Source organism: Eleginops maclovinus, chromosome 11, assembly GCF_036324505.1.
Source record: "Eleginops maclovinus isolate JMC-PN-2008 ecotype Puerto Natales chromosome 11, JC_Emac_rtc_rv5, whole genome shotgun sequence".
In the NCBI taxonomy this organism is placed as follows: Eukaryota; Metazoa; Chordata; class Actinopteri; order Perciformes; family Eleginopidae; genus Eleginops; species Eleginops maclovinus.
The window spans coordinates 4,673,696-4,688,979 of NC_086359.1; the positions used below are offsets into that span (position 1 = coordinate 4,673,696).

The 15,284-nt window shown below is 40.5% G+C and overlaps 2 protein-coding genes across 3 annotated transcripts; one reads left to right on the top strand and one right to left on the bottom strand.

The window, feature by feature from the left end:
- The first annotated feature begins 1,736 nt into the window (after positions 1–1,736).
- Positions 1,737–9,088, top strand: slc25a15b (solute carrier family 25 member 15b). 2 transcript variants are annotated; one of them, XM_063894916.1, is made up of 7 exons: positions 1,737–1,886; positions 4,565–4,665; positions 4,906–5,164; positions 5,259–5,396; positions 6,611–6,786; positions 7,693–7,851; positions 7,935–9,088. In XM_063894916.1, the coding sequence occupies exons 2-7, from the start codon at positions 4,611–4,613 to the stop codon at positions 8,054–8,056; spliced, it is 909 nt and encodes a 302-aa protein (XP_063750986.1). In that variant the 5' UTR covers positions 1,737–1,886; positions 4,565–4,610; the 3' UTR covers positions 8,057–9,088. The 2 variants fall into 2 exon arrangements, with proteins under 2 accessions (XP_063750986.1, XP_063750984.1); XM_063894914.1 differs by lacking the exon at positions 1,737–1,886 and adding an exon at positions 2,669–2,981.
- Positions 9,089–9,193: 105 nt separating this feature from the next.
- On the bottom strand, positions 9,194–13,807 carry tm4sf21a (transmembrane 4 L six family member 21a). Its single transcript, XM_063894917.1, has 5 exons — positions 13,504–13,807; positions 12,719–12,784; positions 11,431–11,564; positions 9,847–10,033; positions 9,194–9,433 (listed from the first exon to the last, which is right to left on the bottom strand). Exons 1-5 carry the CDS (start codon positions 13,678–13,680, stop codon positions 9,425–9,427), a joined length of 573 nt encoding a protein of 190 aa, XP_063750987.1. The 5' UTR covers positions 13,681–13,807; the 3' UTR covers positions 9,194–9,424.
- Between the last annotated feature and the right edge of the window lie 1,477 nt (positions 13,808–15,284).

Below are 15,284 nucleotides of genomic sequence, written 5' to 3' on the forward strand. Positions count from 1 at the left end.
CACACAGGAGGCATTTGTCATGGTTTTATTTCAATCTTGTTAAGCAAATACTTTTGTCAATTAAGATTTGTTAGAAAAGGTTTTCATTGACTGAATGGATTTGAAGAGAGGGTTTATTAACACATGAATACTACTGTGTAACATATCTTTACATATAGAACAGAGTCGGAGGATGAAACCCTCTTTATTAATCACATACATGCACACAGCAGAGCACACAGTGAAATTGCTCCTCTGCATTTAACCCATCCTAGTACTAGCAAGCACCTATTGTGCAGCGCCCGGGGAGCAATGGGGAGGGGGGATTGGAGGTGTCCGGTGCCTTGCTAAAGGGCACCACAGCAGGGCCTAGGAGGTGAACTGGGACCTCTCCAAGTAGCAGTCCACTTTCTATATTTCAAGTCTGTTCGGGGACTTGAACCGGCGACCCTACGATTCCCAGTCCAAGACAAGCACAAGTTTCAGGTGTTGGCCAAGAATTAGCCGAGGGACAAATCGAAATGGACAACGGGCGGCAGTCGGCCCCCCGGTCGTGGTTTGGACACCCCTGGTCTAGACTGTGGTAAACCATAAGCCTGTGGACAGAGGGCACATGTATTTAATCCCAGGCTACTAAACAGATGGCATTTGGGAATTGAAGTTAACTGAATAACAACAATATGACTTTAAGGATTGTTTGGTGTTTGATTAGCATATTTCTCCATTAAATCTCCAATCTACAGGTGAAGACGTTAAGCAATTATAATCAGAATATGCTTTCAGTCAGACAACTCACATGTGTCTCTTATATGTTTATTAGAAGCTGCATATAGTTTGAGTTGAGTGATGAATAAATGACTATCCTGTTAAAATTATTAATTTTTTAACCGATTTAATACTTTAAAAAAAAGGGTTGGATAAAGAAAATCATATTATTGTGGGAAAAGGTTTAGAAAATCCTAATTAGATCAACTTTATTGATCTAAATTTGGGATTTTGTTTACGTCCCAGCAGCATGTAAACAAGGCATTACACTTAAGCAAATTAACATATCAACAATAGAAAATAACAACAAAACAGATATTGTACATATTGACACTGAAAGATGAATATCTGTATCAAATATACGATATATTTGACGTTGTGTACAAAAATCTCCTTTTTCCCTTTCAATGCTGAGTCATACTGAAGAGTGAACAACACATGTATATTGGTTAGGGGTCGGTTCCATTAAAAATCCATTAAGACGACCAAAGTGTTTAAAGTCGATACTGTGGGAGAGTTAAACAGCCACAGTATGAGGGAAAGGGTTTTAATTGATTAGCTGTATTGACCTTTGTTAGCCACATCCTTCGCCTTATACAAACAGAGCTCTTGTTTTACTACATGTGACAGATCTCCCTCTGACCCAAAAAGTGAATCTCCAGTACATTAATGAAAGACAATCATGCTGAGGCTTATCCAAAGCATGCGGTTTACCAAAGACTAGATTATTTACGATTGTTGTGGCGCAAAAGCGGTGGTGTAAAGTAACTAAGTACATTTGCTCAAGTACTGTACTTAAGTACCATTTTAAGGCAATTAGTTATGCTCCTATGTTTTCTACTCCACTACAATTCAGAGGTCAATTGTGTACTTTTACTCAAGTAAAACACCTGAGTGCTTCTCCCAAAAAACCACCAGGGGGATGTGTATCACTTTCTGAAGGGACTTTTATTTTGAAAATACTCAAAAGAATGTGAACCGGAAGCTTTACCTTTCACGTGACATAGATCCAATATTGGCATCTCACTCAGTATCTATATCTGTAAATTATTTTTATTTGAACATTCTGTAGGTTATTTTAGGTCTACGTAAATGTCATCTAAAAGAAGATGTTGATATTGCAAACGCATCAATTCATGATGGTAAGGGTCTTTAACAAGTCATTTTAGAAAATATAGTTGTATAAGGTAGATAGTGATGTGCAGAAAGTGCTTATTCAAAAGGGCAGACAGTGGGAAAATGTTGCTCTTTGCACAAGTAACATCCATATGACTAATTGGTACATGTTTGTTTCATTTCAGAACCAGTAAGCATTAAACTTTATTAAGTAATATTAATTATGCAATATGAAGTCATACTTTACTTAATAAATCTGCTGGGGGAAACTATTAGGCATTTCAACAAAAAATGGTGGGTTTATGTCCCCAGCAAACCTGGTGTAAACAGAGGTCGGAGAAGTACTCAGATCTTGTACTTCAGTAAAAGTACCAGAGTGTAGGAATACTCTGTTACAAGTAAAAGTCCTTCATTCACAAGGTTACTCAAGTAAAAGTACAAACGCATCAAAATATACTTAAAGTACCAGAAGTTAAAGTACTTATAATGCAAATCTATCCATCTGATTATAATGATTGATTCACATCATTAATCCAAATCTGTAAAGTAACCATAGGTACAAATTAAATGTAGTGGAGTAAAAGCACACGATTGAACTCTGAATTGCAATGAAGTAGAAGTAGGCCTACAAATTAGCATGAAATGGAAATACTCAAATAAAGTAAAGGTCTCTCAAAATGTTATACAAGTAAAGTACTTGAGTAAATGTATTAGTTACTTACCACCTCTGGGTGTAAATAACATTAGTAGAATTTGACATTCAGAGCAGCATGGGTGGTACAGAGTTTTTGGTACCTGGGATTTTGCGCGGAGTGGGAGCTCCTTACCCCGTGTATCGTGAGCCACCTCTAGCTTCTCCTCCTCCGCAGCACCCTCACCGGTGGCCGGTTCATTCACTGTCCACACCGATTGACCACCGCGGTTCAGATGATACACACGAGATAACACCGAGACAAACCGTGGGTGTTTGGATGTGTTTGGCGTGGGTTAGCATGCGGTCGGCCGGTGAGGATGTTAGCTCGGGTCAGCAGCAGCAGTGATGAGCGCAGACTCTCACTGTATCCCGACCAGCTGCAGAAACACGTTCATACTCCAGTTTGACTTCCTCTTCCCTTTTTAAGGTTTGTACTCTCACAATTTTCCCATCTGTTGAGCTTTGGAAAGTAAACAGCACCGAGTTACTTTCACCCGGTCAGCTGACAATGCATGTTGTTGCTACATGTTATCAGCACGTGGCACATCTCTAACAGAAACGGTTTTACTATTTGTTTTTAAAGTGTAAACGTGCCTTATAGTCGTGTTGCTATCTTAAATGATGATTAATATCTATACCGTCACTATAAATAGCACTTTGTCTCCCACAAGTGGTAACCTTGTGTCAGGCATTGTGATGTTAAGGGTGGCCAACATGTTACATCAGCTGTAGTATGAGCACTGCAAGTCCATTTAAAGAACAATTACTAGGCCATTGTGAAGAAAAAACACCAGGTGTTGTGAAGTATCTAAGTACTCAAGTACTGTACTTAAGTACAATGATGACTCCAGTACAACTAAGAGGTAAATGGTGTACTTTTACTCCATTACATTTATTTAACACCTCTAGTTGCTAGGCAGATTTGGATTAATGATGGTAATTATAATCACCCCTTAAATCAGACTTGAGTTCACCTGGAGTAAATCAGCAGCTACCCTGCAGTATACAAAGCCATTCAAACTAGCTGCACCTTTACCAGCTCTGAGAACACTTTAATGATCAATAATTATAAAACATATCAGAGATATTATTCTGAAATGGACCAATCAGACAATGACTACTTTTACTGTCGCTACTTTAAGTACATTTAGATGAGAGTACTTTCTACTTTCACTGGAGGAACATTTAGAATACTTTTACTGTGACAGAGTATTCCTACACTCTGGTACTTCTACTTTTACTCAAGAACAAGATCTGAGTACTTCTACTTTTACTCAAGTACAAGATCTGAGTACTTCTACTTTACTCAAGAACAAGATCTGAGTACTTCTACTTTTACTCAAGTACAAGATCTGAGTACTTCTACTTTACTCAAGTACAAGATCTGAGTACTTCTACTTTTACTCAAGTACAAGATCTGAGTACTTCTACTTTTACTCAAGTACAAGATCTGAGTACTTCTACTTTTACTCAAGTACAAGATCTGAGTACTTTTACTTTTACTCAAGTACAAGATCTTTTAATGCAGAACCAATATATTTAGTATCATAAATGTGTCCTCTGCTCAGAGATTTTACTTAAAGCAAAGCGTGCAATTTGGTTGCAGTGAAATCACGCCTACACATGCGTTTATATAGTACATGACAGTCATCCTGCTTCAATATAAAGCCGCTCTTAACTGTAAATAATTACTGTTGCCTCAAGCGAGGACAGGTTTTATTGTAGTGAACTTTATAATCTGGGATGTCTGCCCTGGTAACTTGATAACACTGTGTCAGTGTGTGTAGAGCGAGGAGATCATTCTCCACTAGTTAATCGACCGCGGATAGCGTCGTGCTCGCGGACGGATTTAAAAAAAACCTAAATGGGCAGCGAAATATACTTTGGCGGCCATTAATATACCTGGGCGGCCCGCCCAAGTGAAGTCTATTTGTGGGAAACCCTGAAGTGCTTCAATAAGGCATAGCAGTGATTGGAGTTTCAAGGACATGCATTTGTTTTATTAACCAGGTAGCTGAGAGAAAGACAAACCTCTTCTGAAAACTTCTTGGACGCCATGGCCCCCCACCCGGTGGTCCAGGCCGTCATTGACCTCTCTGCAGGAGCCATAGGTACAGTAACTACAAAACTGTTCTCTAAACAAGAGCAAGCAAACAATATTTTATCAGGCTGCCTTTCCACTGCTTATCCGAACAAGCCATGTCTGACGCAGCAGGAGATTTGGATGACTCTGGTGTTTTTCCGCCTCATTTCTCCACATTGACCCTCTTTTGTGAAGTCCCGTCTCTCTTGTGCTGGTGCTAGCAGCCATGTTATGTCCTTTCTCTTTTTCCCCCTGTCCTTCCTTTAAGGGGGAGCAGCATGTGTCTTCAGTGGGCAGCCTCTCGACACGGCAAAGGTCAAGATGCAGACCTTTCCTAATATGTACCGGGGTTTCATCCACTGCGTCACGTCCACCTACAAACAAGTGGGTCTGCGGGGTCTCTACCAAGGCACCTCGCCGGCTCTGATGGCCAACATCGCAGAGAACTCGGTGCTCTTCATGAGCTACGGCTTCTGCCAGCAGGTCATCCGCTTCACAGCTGGTCTGCCCAATGAGGCTGTGCTGAGGTTAGCAATGCTGTCCTTTTTGTCATTAAATTGAAGGTAATATTTCCATTTTAGATCTCTAACTGCCTTCTCTTCATCCCTTCCTCTCTTCTAGTGACGTGCAGAAAGCTTGTGCTGGCTCGATAGCGTCCATTTTCTCCTCGCTAGTCCTCTGCCCCACTGAGCTGGTTAAGTGCCGGCTGCAAGCCATGTACGAAATGGAGGCATCAGGCAAGATTGCGAAGAGCCATAAGTGAGTCATTCTAAAGTGGCCCTGTTATGCTTTGTGGGGTTTCCCCTTTCCTGTGGTATGATCTTCGTGCATGTCAATGGTCTGCAGAGGCTAAAATCCCAAAGTTCCCCCCTGCTGGAAAACGCCTCCATTGGACTCCTTCGTTTACTTCAATAACATAGTGACATCACTGCGTAACACTTACGTTTCTATTGGATGGCGCTGCAACACATTGTACGTGATAGGTGTTAGGGAATATTTTGCTTAGGTGTTTAACCTTTGACCTAGTTCATCATTTTCTCTTTCCTCTGTCTGTATTGCCATGGCGTAGTTCTTCGGCCTTGAGGTGCTGTTATCTTCATTAAGGGGGGGCAGCCTGGGCTCCAGGAGCCTTGTTGTTCCCACAGTGGGTACAAGCTCATGCTGACCTAAGATTGGCTTTATTGTTTAGGGACAGCTGGGCGCCAGTTTATCCGGTAAACACCTTATTTGTGACCTAGATGACAGTTTTAGTTAGACGTATTGTCCGCGCTTGTTTAGTCTGGCACTTGAAGAATGTTGGTTACCCATTCGGAACTGATTAAAACCTCTTCCTATTTTTGAGACCTTCAGAATTGGTTTGGCAACCGGTGGCTGCAGCAAATGACCTGTCAATTCTCCGGCCGCAACTCCAAATAAATCCAACAGTGTTTTGCCATCAAGTTCCTGCTCTCCCGTGTCTCTCTGGGCTCCGTCTCCATTGCTTCAGAAGTTTCCACCACAATAGGCTAGGGGGCGGGACATCTCTAAGCCGCTAACCAATCAGAGCAGACTGGGCTCTGGTTTCAGACTGAGGCTGAAATGAGGTGCTGCAGCACAGGCAGTATGAGAAACATAAAGAGCTTTTGAACATTAAAGCATGGAGACATGTAGAGACACAAAATATGAATATAATGAGGCAGAATATGTTCTCTTTAAAGGTATATAATTGTAAAAGCGTTTTGATATATTGCATTGCTTATAATAAAAAGAATTGGTTACTGATTCAGAGATATGGAGCTTAAGAAATCTAGACCTTTTAATACATTTACTTATCCAATTTATTTGCCGAGTCATGAGAACTGAATATTGAAAATTAGATTTAGAGCAGATAAAATTGGCACGGGCCAAAAACAGCTGTTCCAGTGATCCGTTTATAAAGGTGTGTGTGTGTGTGTGTGTGTGTGTGCATTGACATCGCTCTGCTCTGTCTGCAGCACGGTGTGGTCGGTGATGAGGTCCATCATGAGTGCTGAGGGGCCGCGGGGCTTCTTCCAGGGCCTGACCCCCACCATCGCCAGAGAAGTCCCCGGGTACTTCTGCTTCTTCGGTGCCTACGAGCTCTGCCGCACGACCTTCGCAGACTACATGAAGTGTGAAAAAGACGACATAGGTACTGGCACAGAATACCGTCAATCAATACAAAGAATGATCGCAATAAGGATGCTGGGATTTACGTGTACTCAGGAGGGGATAAAACAAATACACAGGTGGTGGTGTAATGAAGACATGCATGACACACTGGTTGGATCCACGTCGCCGTCACGGAGAGTCGCTGTGATTCCCCTTTGTATATTGTGCGCTACACAGGGCAAATTCTCTCTGCCACTTACACACTGTAAGCTCTATCTGTTCCTTCAGTGGTGACCCTGTCCACTATCTCCCACTGCTGTGCAACTTCAGGAAACTCCTGCATGATACCGCATAACTCCTTCCCTCTGTTTTTAAAGTAATGACTGCCGCTGTGTCTTAACGCCGAGGCGGCGATGGTTCTTCCTGATGTGCAGGTGGTCTCCAGAAAGTGCCTTACATGTTGCTTGGGCCAATTTCTGCGCTTTCTTTGCCATTGTAATGCCATATAACTCACTCAATTCTTAATTGTTTTTTGTTCTAACAGTTTGTTTTGAAAGCGTTCCTTACCTTTACACAATTCTTTTTTTTATCCTTGACTCTACTGTTTTTCTTTCTCAATCTGTCGCTGCATTAAACTCCTGAATTTCCCCAAGGGGATTAATAAAGGCCCATCTTATCTTAAAAATCGGGACTGAAATTCCAGGTGGAAGATTAATCACACGTGTTAATGTTTACAGCCCTAATTCTGATCCTTTTTGGTTAATCACTGAAATAAAAATGCAATGTAAGCAAATGTTCCATTTCAGGCTTTTCGAGGTCCCTCAAACTTTATCACCTTGGTTTCAGATGTGATGTACTTCCCATATAAATAATGTTTCCTTTTCTTTAGCTTACACATATGCTCCTCACATCTAATGTATGGATTGTGTTCCTGTGTGTGTCGAAGGTGTGCTTCCCATCATGTTCAGCGGCGGTCTGGGCGGGGCCTGCCTGTGGCTCGTGGTCTATCCCATGGACTGCGTCAAGTCTCGGATCCAGGTCATGTCGATGATGGGCAAACAGGCGGGGTTTTTCAAGACCTTCATGACTATCGCTCGTACTGAAGGTAGGAAGCATCGCAGTTTTGAAAATAGTTTCGCCAGAGATGAATTAATTTAGATACTAATCTTTGCTGTTTGATTTGTTTAGGTGTGAGGGCACTCTACTCCGGTCTCACCCCCACCATGGTCCGCACCTTCCCTGCTAACGGAGCGCTGTTCCTGGGGTACGAGGCCAGCCGGAAGCTCATGATGAAGCAGTTTGACAGCTAAAATATGCACAACACGACTGAAGGAACTGGAAGTGAAGTGTATTACAGCCATAACACAAAACTCCAGTTGAAGCATTCAAGCTCAGTACTTGTGGGATCTGGTCTTTCCCTAAAACGTGCTGAGCTTCATCTCTTTTTTAACCTACACTTCTAACATAGTGTTTAGATCATTGTATTAATTTATTTTTTAGGGTTATATATATATATATAGTTGATTTTAAACTCTGCAGATTTGCTACTGCTGACATACAGCTCGCTTGATTATAAAATACAAATGTACGGCAGCATAGAAGCAACCTTAACGAGCCTCTTTGAGGACGTGTTCACACTCCAGTGTATTATAGTGTGTTATGCCTACCTCAGAAGAAGTCGTATACGCACAGAAACTCTGCCAGACATTTCAAACGGTTTCTATACTCTCTGTGTATGCAGGTACACGGGAAAGACAAACACTCCGTATCTTTTGAATGCATGAAGTTGAAACGTGTGAGGTAGTATACTAATCGATTGACGTTGCCTAAAATGTGTTTTGATGACTTGTGTTTGTTAATTATGGAATCCTAAAGAAAATAGTTGGTTATAAATATGTTATTTGATCTAGAGTCTAACAGGGTCCTCCAGCCTCAACAAAAACAAACACTGCCAGCAGGAGTTTCGTCATACTGACTGTTTTTGTATTCATTTTAAATTCCACTCCTGTTATGATTTAAGTTCCCCCTCGCTTTTAAACAATTTTTGCCTTTTTGATCACTACGCTTTGCCTTTTTGTTGTGTAACCTCTATCCGTGCTCATTCTGTAAAAGTCATTGAAGAAAAATCCCTTTTCTTTTAATCAAACGGGCCATATGCACCACGATGCAGGATTTTTCCAGTGCTTAGTAGACCTTTCAGAAAGCTCGTTTCCCTTCAATGATAATGGAGACATTGTAAAATGCTAACTATTGTGTTTGAGATGACACTGAAATGTTTGTACATCCTGTTATTCATTGCAGAAAACGTCCTACATTAAAGGAGTCATTGTAGAATAATTAAATTGTGTGTATTATTTCACTAGCTGTCAATTATTGTAACCAAATGCAAAGGTAGTATCAATTTCTTACTTGACATATGTGACATTACAGAGAACTGGATGAGCGTCTTATATTAAAAACAATTTATTTTAAATCACAAAATAAGCATTAATTGTTTCAATAATGTGCCAATTCCACAACAATACATGCAAACATTAAAGATGTATTTTGGTATTATAACGGAGCCTTTAGCCTCATGAAAAACATGCAAAAAGTATAAAAATGTGAAAGTGAATATTTTGCAGCAGGAACACTTCTCTCCATCCTCCAGCAGAGGGCGCCGGTCATCCGTCCCACACTCACAGCGGCTGTAAGTAAAGAAACACCCAATGGTACTCAGTTAAAAGTATTAGCATCTAAATGTACTTAAAGTAGCGACAGTAAAAGTAGTCATTGTTTGATTGGTCCATTTCAGAATAATATCTGATATGTTTTATAATCATTGATCATTAAAGTGTTCTCAGAGCTGGTAAAGGTGCAGCTAGTTTGAATGGCTTTGTATACTGCAGGGTAGCTGCTGGATTTACTCCAGGTGAACTAAAGTCTGATTTAAGGGTTGATTACAAGTACCTCAAACTTGTACTTAAGTACAGTACTTGAGTAAATGTATTTCGCTACTTTACACCTTTTGGAAATTACTAATCTGAGGGGTGTCTGATTGAGGAAATCCTCGCAACATGTAAAACTCAGCAATTATTTTTGCTATGGTAGTCTTTTTTACCCCTTTCTCTGCACAGGTGCCACACAGGCAGCCGAAGAGCCCATTGATCATCTGAATGGCGCAGAGGATCAGCTGCAGACCGCTCGTGGCCAGCAGAGTAGCGAACAGGCCGATGTTGAACTGCACGATGTCCTTAGGCTCTGTGCACGAGGACCACCAGGTGTTGTCCGTCAGGTAACTTCTATCACTGTGGAAACAGGAAGTCAACAGCAAGGTTGGGAGGGTTACTTTATCTAGTAGAAATAATGTGTCCTCTGCTCAGAGGTTTTATTTAGCATATCCAGGCCGTAGCATATACACCAACAGTGAAACACATGAGCACAAACTACAGTTAAAAGAAATAAAATATGAGCTGACAGAAAATGCTCCATTTTAATTTATCACACACAATTAAGATCACACACACTATTTTATGAACATATAGGTACACCTGCTGAATTAAAACAGAACAAATGAACCGAGTGAAACCATAACGCAGATGCAGGCAGTAGGCATATAGATTCACAACGTATTAGCCTACAGAAGAGAACGGCTGACAGAGAATAAATACAATCCTTTTAACAACAAACACAAAAGGCCCTTTTTAGTTTTTTTTTAAACTAACATTGTCCAGTGGCGGCTGGCCAATAGAGGGCGCTAGGGCGCCGCCCCACCACTCACCTCTCACCACATTTCCTTGAATAAGACATAAAAAAAATTAAATTAAAATGAAATAATGAAATTAAAATATTTCGAAATATATGTATATATTTTTTAGATGTGCAAGATAAATATTTCATAGTTAATGATGAATAAAGTTGTTTCGTTCGTTGACATTGTCTGATTGGTGACGTATTTCCGCCCTGGGGCGCAGGAATCTTTGCCCATAGACTCTCGTTAAAAGTTGTACATGCGCAGTAGCTCCTCTTCAATACAAAAGATAGGACGATGTTGGGGCGCACCTCTCCTGCGCCCCGAGCTGAATGCAGCTGGATTTGGCGGCGGGGCTGACGTCACAGCCTTCTGTCATAAAGTATGTGTATTGTCCATGTTATATATGATATATATTATTTAAATATAGAGATATAGAGATATATCTAGAGATAGAGAGAGAGATATAGAGAGATAGATATAGAGATAGATAGATAGATATTTATTATATAGTATATTGGCCATCTGTATAGTAATATAGCACATCTGTATATTTGTTCATACTACATCTGTTTATACTATTCCAATTATTCCCACCTCTTTATACTGCCCTTATCTTTACATAATCACTCTTAACTGCATATACTGTACATACTCTATATATCGCACTTGTTTCTCTTTGCACTTCTATCTATCTATCTATCTATCTATAATGTTGTTTTCATTTATGTAAATACACTCGTTTGATACCCTAGTACATGTATGCATGCTTTTTTTTAATATATATATACATTTTGGAGTTATAGCCCCCCCTGGAGAAAACTCCACCAGCCGCCACTGATTGTAACCCTTATCCCGAGTACATTATCTCGTTACATGTAAACTCACAAAGCCTGATGATCTGGACTTTGGAAACATAGCAAATGTCATTAGAAAGTCACTTCAATGTGTCACCTGTTTTTGAAAGGTGTCGACCAAATCAGAATGACTTTGCAGAGGGGCCCGTTCTGCAGACCGAGCACCGCCACAATGAAGCTGTACAGAGCGCCGGCCACACCCACTGCAGCGAAGGCAATGGATAAGAACATCTGCAGGAGTGGAAGCAAAGGTCAAAAAACGTCTGCGTAACACATCACTCATTCATACTGAATTATCCTCCATGTTTACTCTTCCACTCCTTCCTCATTTTTGTCATGCAGTTGATAAACGAGGTATTTATGTGTTTAAGGAGGAACAAGCGTTCCTTTAGTTTTCTCTGGAATTCCTCACATTTCAACTCTCCCGGCTGCTTTTCCCAACGCTAACTAGGTTAATGACAGGCTGCACCAAACCTGCCGAGACATGTTTGTGATCAGACTGGTAGAGAGGTTACCTGGTGGCATTTGTTGTTTCTAAAGCAGGTTCACACATTATTTCCTGTGATGCTATTATTACGTCCTGCAACCTACTGCAATTACACGGATAATGATATCAGAACCTCTTAGAAGCTTTAGATAAAAGCTCTAAAAGCTCGCAGGGGTTGAACTTTAAATGTTGTTTTTGGAGCAAGTTGTTCTAAAGGCTTAATTATTTATTACTTACCTACCTACCTACCTACCTACCTACCTACCTCAACCCCACCCTTCCTTCCTTCCTTCCTTCCTTCCTTCCTTCCTTCCTTCCTTCCTTCCTTCCTTCCTTCCTTCCTACCTCGTGCAGTGACTGACCCTCTAAAGAATGCATCAATTAAACACACAAAGCGGCATCTCTGGTTTAAAGCGTTGGCTCAGCCTCTACAAGCACCATGTCGCTTATTAAGCTTTTTTTATTTACCAATTCAGCAGCCTTTGAAAGGCATGTGTTATTCATTATGTTCAGGCTTCTGTTTTTTGTGCCATATGAGTACAAACACGTTTTTTCCATCAGCTATTTCTCTTTCCCTTGATTTATATTACATGTATATAACCGTTTCCTAATAAACAAGGAGTAATTTCCCATTTTCAATCTGTAATTGTTCATAAAGAGAATAACATATCGTTTGCAAGGCAAGGTAAGGCAACTTTATTTATATAGCACCTTTCAACACAAGGCAATTCAAAGAGCTTTCCAAAAATGAAAGACATAAAGTAGCGCCGGAAAACAGTCATTAAAAAGCAAAGAGAATAAAGCATGGAGCATATATTGTTAAGGATGAACAATAAAGCCCGCGCTCGTCTTTCTCTGAACACCTGAATCGTACTGTTTGCAGTTCGGACAGACTCACCCCGCAGCGGTTCCCACAGCAGCCCTGCTTTCCAGTCAGGTGGATGTACAGCGCGGGGAGCAGCACCTGTAACAGGACACATGATTTGACATTCAGTTTTCAATTTAGACAAAACAATTCATCGTTTTCACTCAATTCTGATAACCATAGTCATACAGGAAATTATCATTTAGAAACTAAAAACTATGGCTGCCATACATGTAGAGATAGAGATCTAACAACTAGTTGAGTGGTCTCTTAAATGTGTCCGGAGCTGTATGTTACGGTCTGGTACAGTTTCCAGTGGCTTCGGGGAAATAGCTGTAGGAGAAATGCCAACTATTTTTGGTATTTCCAAATAACAACCCTCTGATACTTTTCCGTAGGTAAACCCAAGAGGAAATCCAAAAAAGGAGTCCTACTTTATTCCTTGTAAAAAGAGTTTATTGGACAAATGACAAGGAACTTGTTAAAAGATGATAACTTAATTGATGCACAATGGAAGTAAATTACATGAGTGGAATGGAAAAAATAAGGATGAGAATAAGAAACCAAGGTCATATCTTTGATGAGAGATGGGGAAATGGGTACGTTATATAACAGAAAACATTAAGAGTGTTCATTTAGTTATTGCAACCAAATCATTCCTTAAAATGCAAATAAAAAAACATGTTTAAAAGTGTTAAAAAGTAGGGTTTGAGAAAAGTTCACATATCTAAAATACTTTTGAGGCTGCACATGTTTTCCTGCAGTGTGTGTTTCAGAGTCACGCCCTGCAGAAACAGGCTAGAGGAAAAAACACTCACCATTATTCCTCCTCCGACGAGTCCCCCCATGTATTTCACCTCCTCGGTAATGTGTCCATCTTTGGCGTACTTGATGTCCCCGCCGGGGAAGAACAGCACGATGTTACAGATGATGGATATCAGAGCTAATGGGTACAGAGTGACGGCGATGCAACGGGAACATTTTCCAGTGCACATGTTGTCAGAGTGCTGTAGAAGCTCAGCAAAGTTTGAGGCTGCTTTCAGAAAGAAGGTCTAACGGTAACTGACCCAAAGACAGAAATCACCGTGGTAGCAAAAAGTAAATACTGGGAGTGATGTGACTGTGTGTGGGAGGTGTACTGACAAGCTGATAACATGGATAAACAGAGCCAGGGAGGGATAGGTCGCAGGGCTCTGTGACTCACTCTGTGGTGTCTTCCGCTGAAAATGAGTCAAACATAATACCACCTTTTCATACTGCTGTTTATTTAAGTGACCGATCCTAAAAAAAGGTAATTGGAGTTTAATCTCTGTTACTTAGCTTGCTGTAATAAATCAATAGTAAGAGCTGCTGAAAAGGAGAGATTTACTGAGAGGGACATGTTTCAACTCCACCGGCTATGTACAGTATTTTGCGGAAATATTGACATGCCTCCAGGGTCAAAGCACGGTTGGACTTTATACCTCAAGCTTAGCTGGGCAAGAATAATGTGTCATTGACATTTGACCAAAAAAACGCATACAGGACAACATTGCGGAGAGTTAAATGCAATAATAAACAAATCAGTTCCTCTAGTTAGCTGATGACAGCAGTTAAAGTAAATTAGAAGAAGAAGAGCTTCCCAAAACACATGTGGTATCCGGGCAACACATGTGGTATCCGGGCAACACATGTGGTATCCAGGCAACACATGTGTTCTCCAGGCAACACACGGTCTCCGGGCAACACCAGGCGAGGCTCTCCGCTTCAGTGATAACGGTTGTAAATTTTGATTAGAGTTTCCCTCCTCACATAAAGAAGGGTATTGTTCCCATCTGTAATAAAAAAAAACAAACCTGCATCACTGACAAACAGGCCTGGGGAGTTACAGATTACAAATTGAGGACTAGCAGTATCACAATGCGACTACAAGAGCACGTTGTGTTGTTTTGAAAGGATCAGGTTTTATTTCTTCTCTAAGCTGTACTGTTGATGCTCTAAGTGTGAATCTATACACCTACTGCCTGAATCTGCTTTATGGTTTTCACTTGCTTTGCTTCATTTGTTCTGTTCTTAGTTCCTATATGTTCATGTCTGTTACTGCCCGAAGATGCTTAATGAAAGGCAGGGTTTCCTACCAATAAAATATCTGTTATTTTTGTATCCTAACTATCTTGGTTTCTTCTTTTCTAAGGTGACATTGTTGTTGTAAAGCAGTGTTTCTCAAACTTTTTCAGACCAAGGACCACTTAACCAATAAAAAAATACTCATGGACCACCTAACTCCCCCAATATCCCAAAACAAGATTCAAGATTCAAGAAGCTTTATTAATCCCGAGGGAAATTGAGGTGCAACAGTTCAATACAAAGAAGGAAGGAGAAATATACACTAAATATAACTAAATATAAACTAGAATAAATACAATAGGCCTGCTTACTACTCCAACAGTATATTACAAATTACAGCCTAATAATAACAGCTTTATGTGACCTTCTCTATATCGCTCGTTCACACATTAAATCAACAATACAAATACAACTACGGATTCTACAAGCATTTTGTTCACATGCGATTTAAACGGTAAATGCTGATAGATTTTACACATCATATGAAACATAG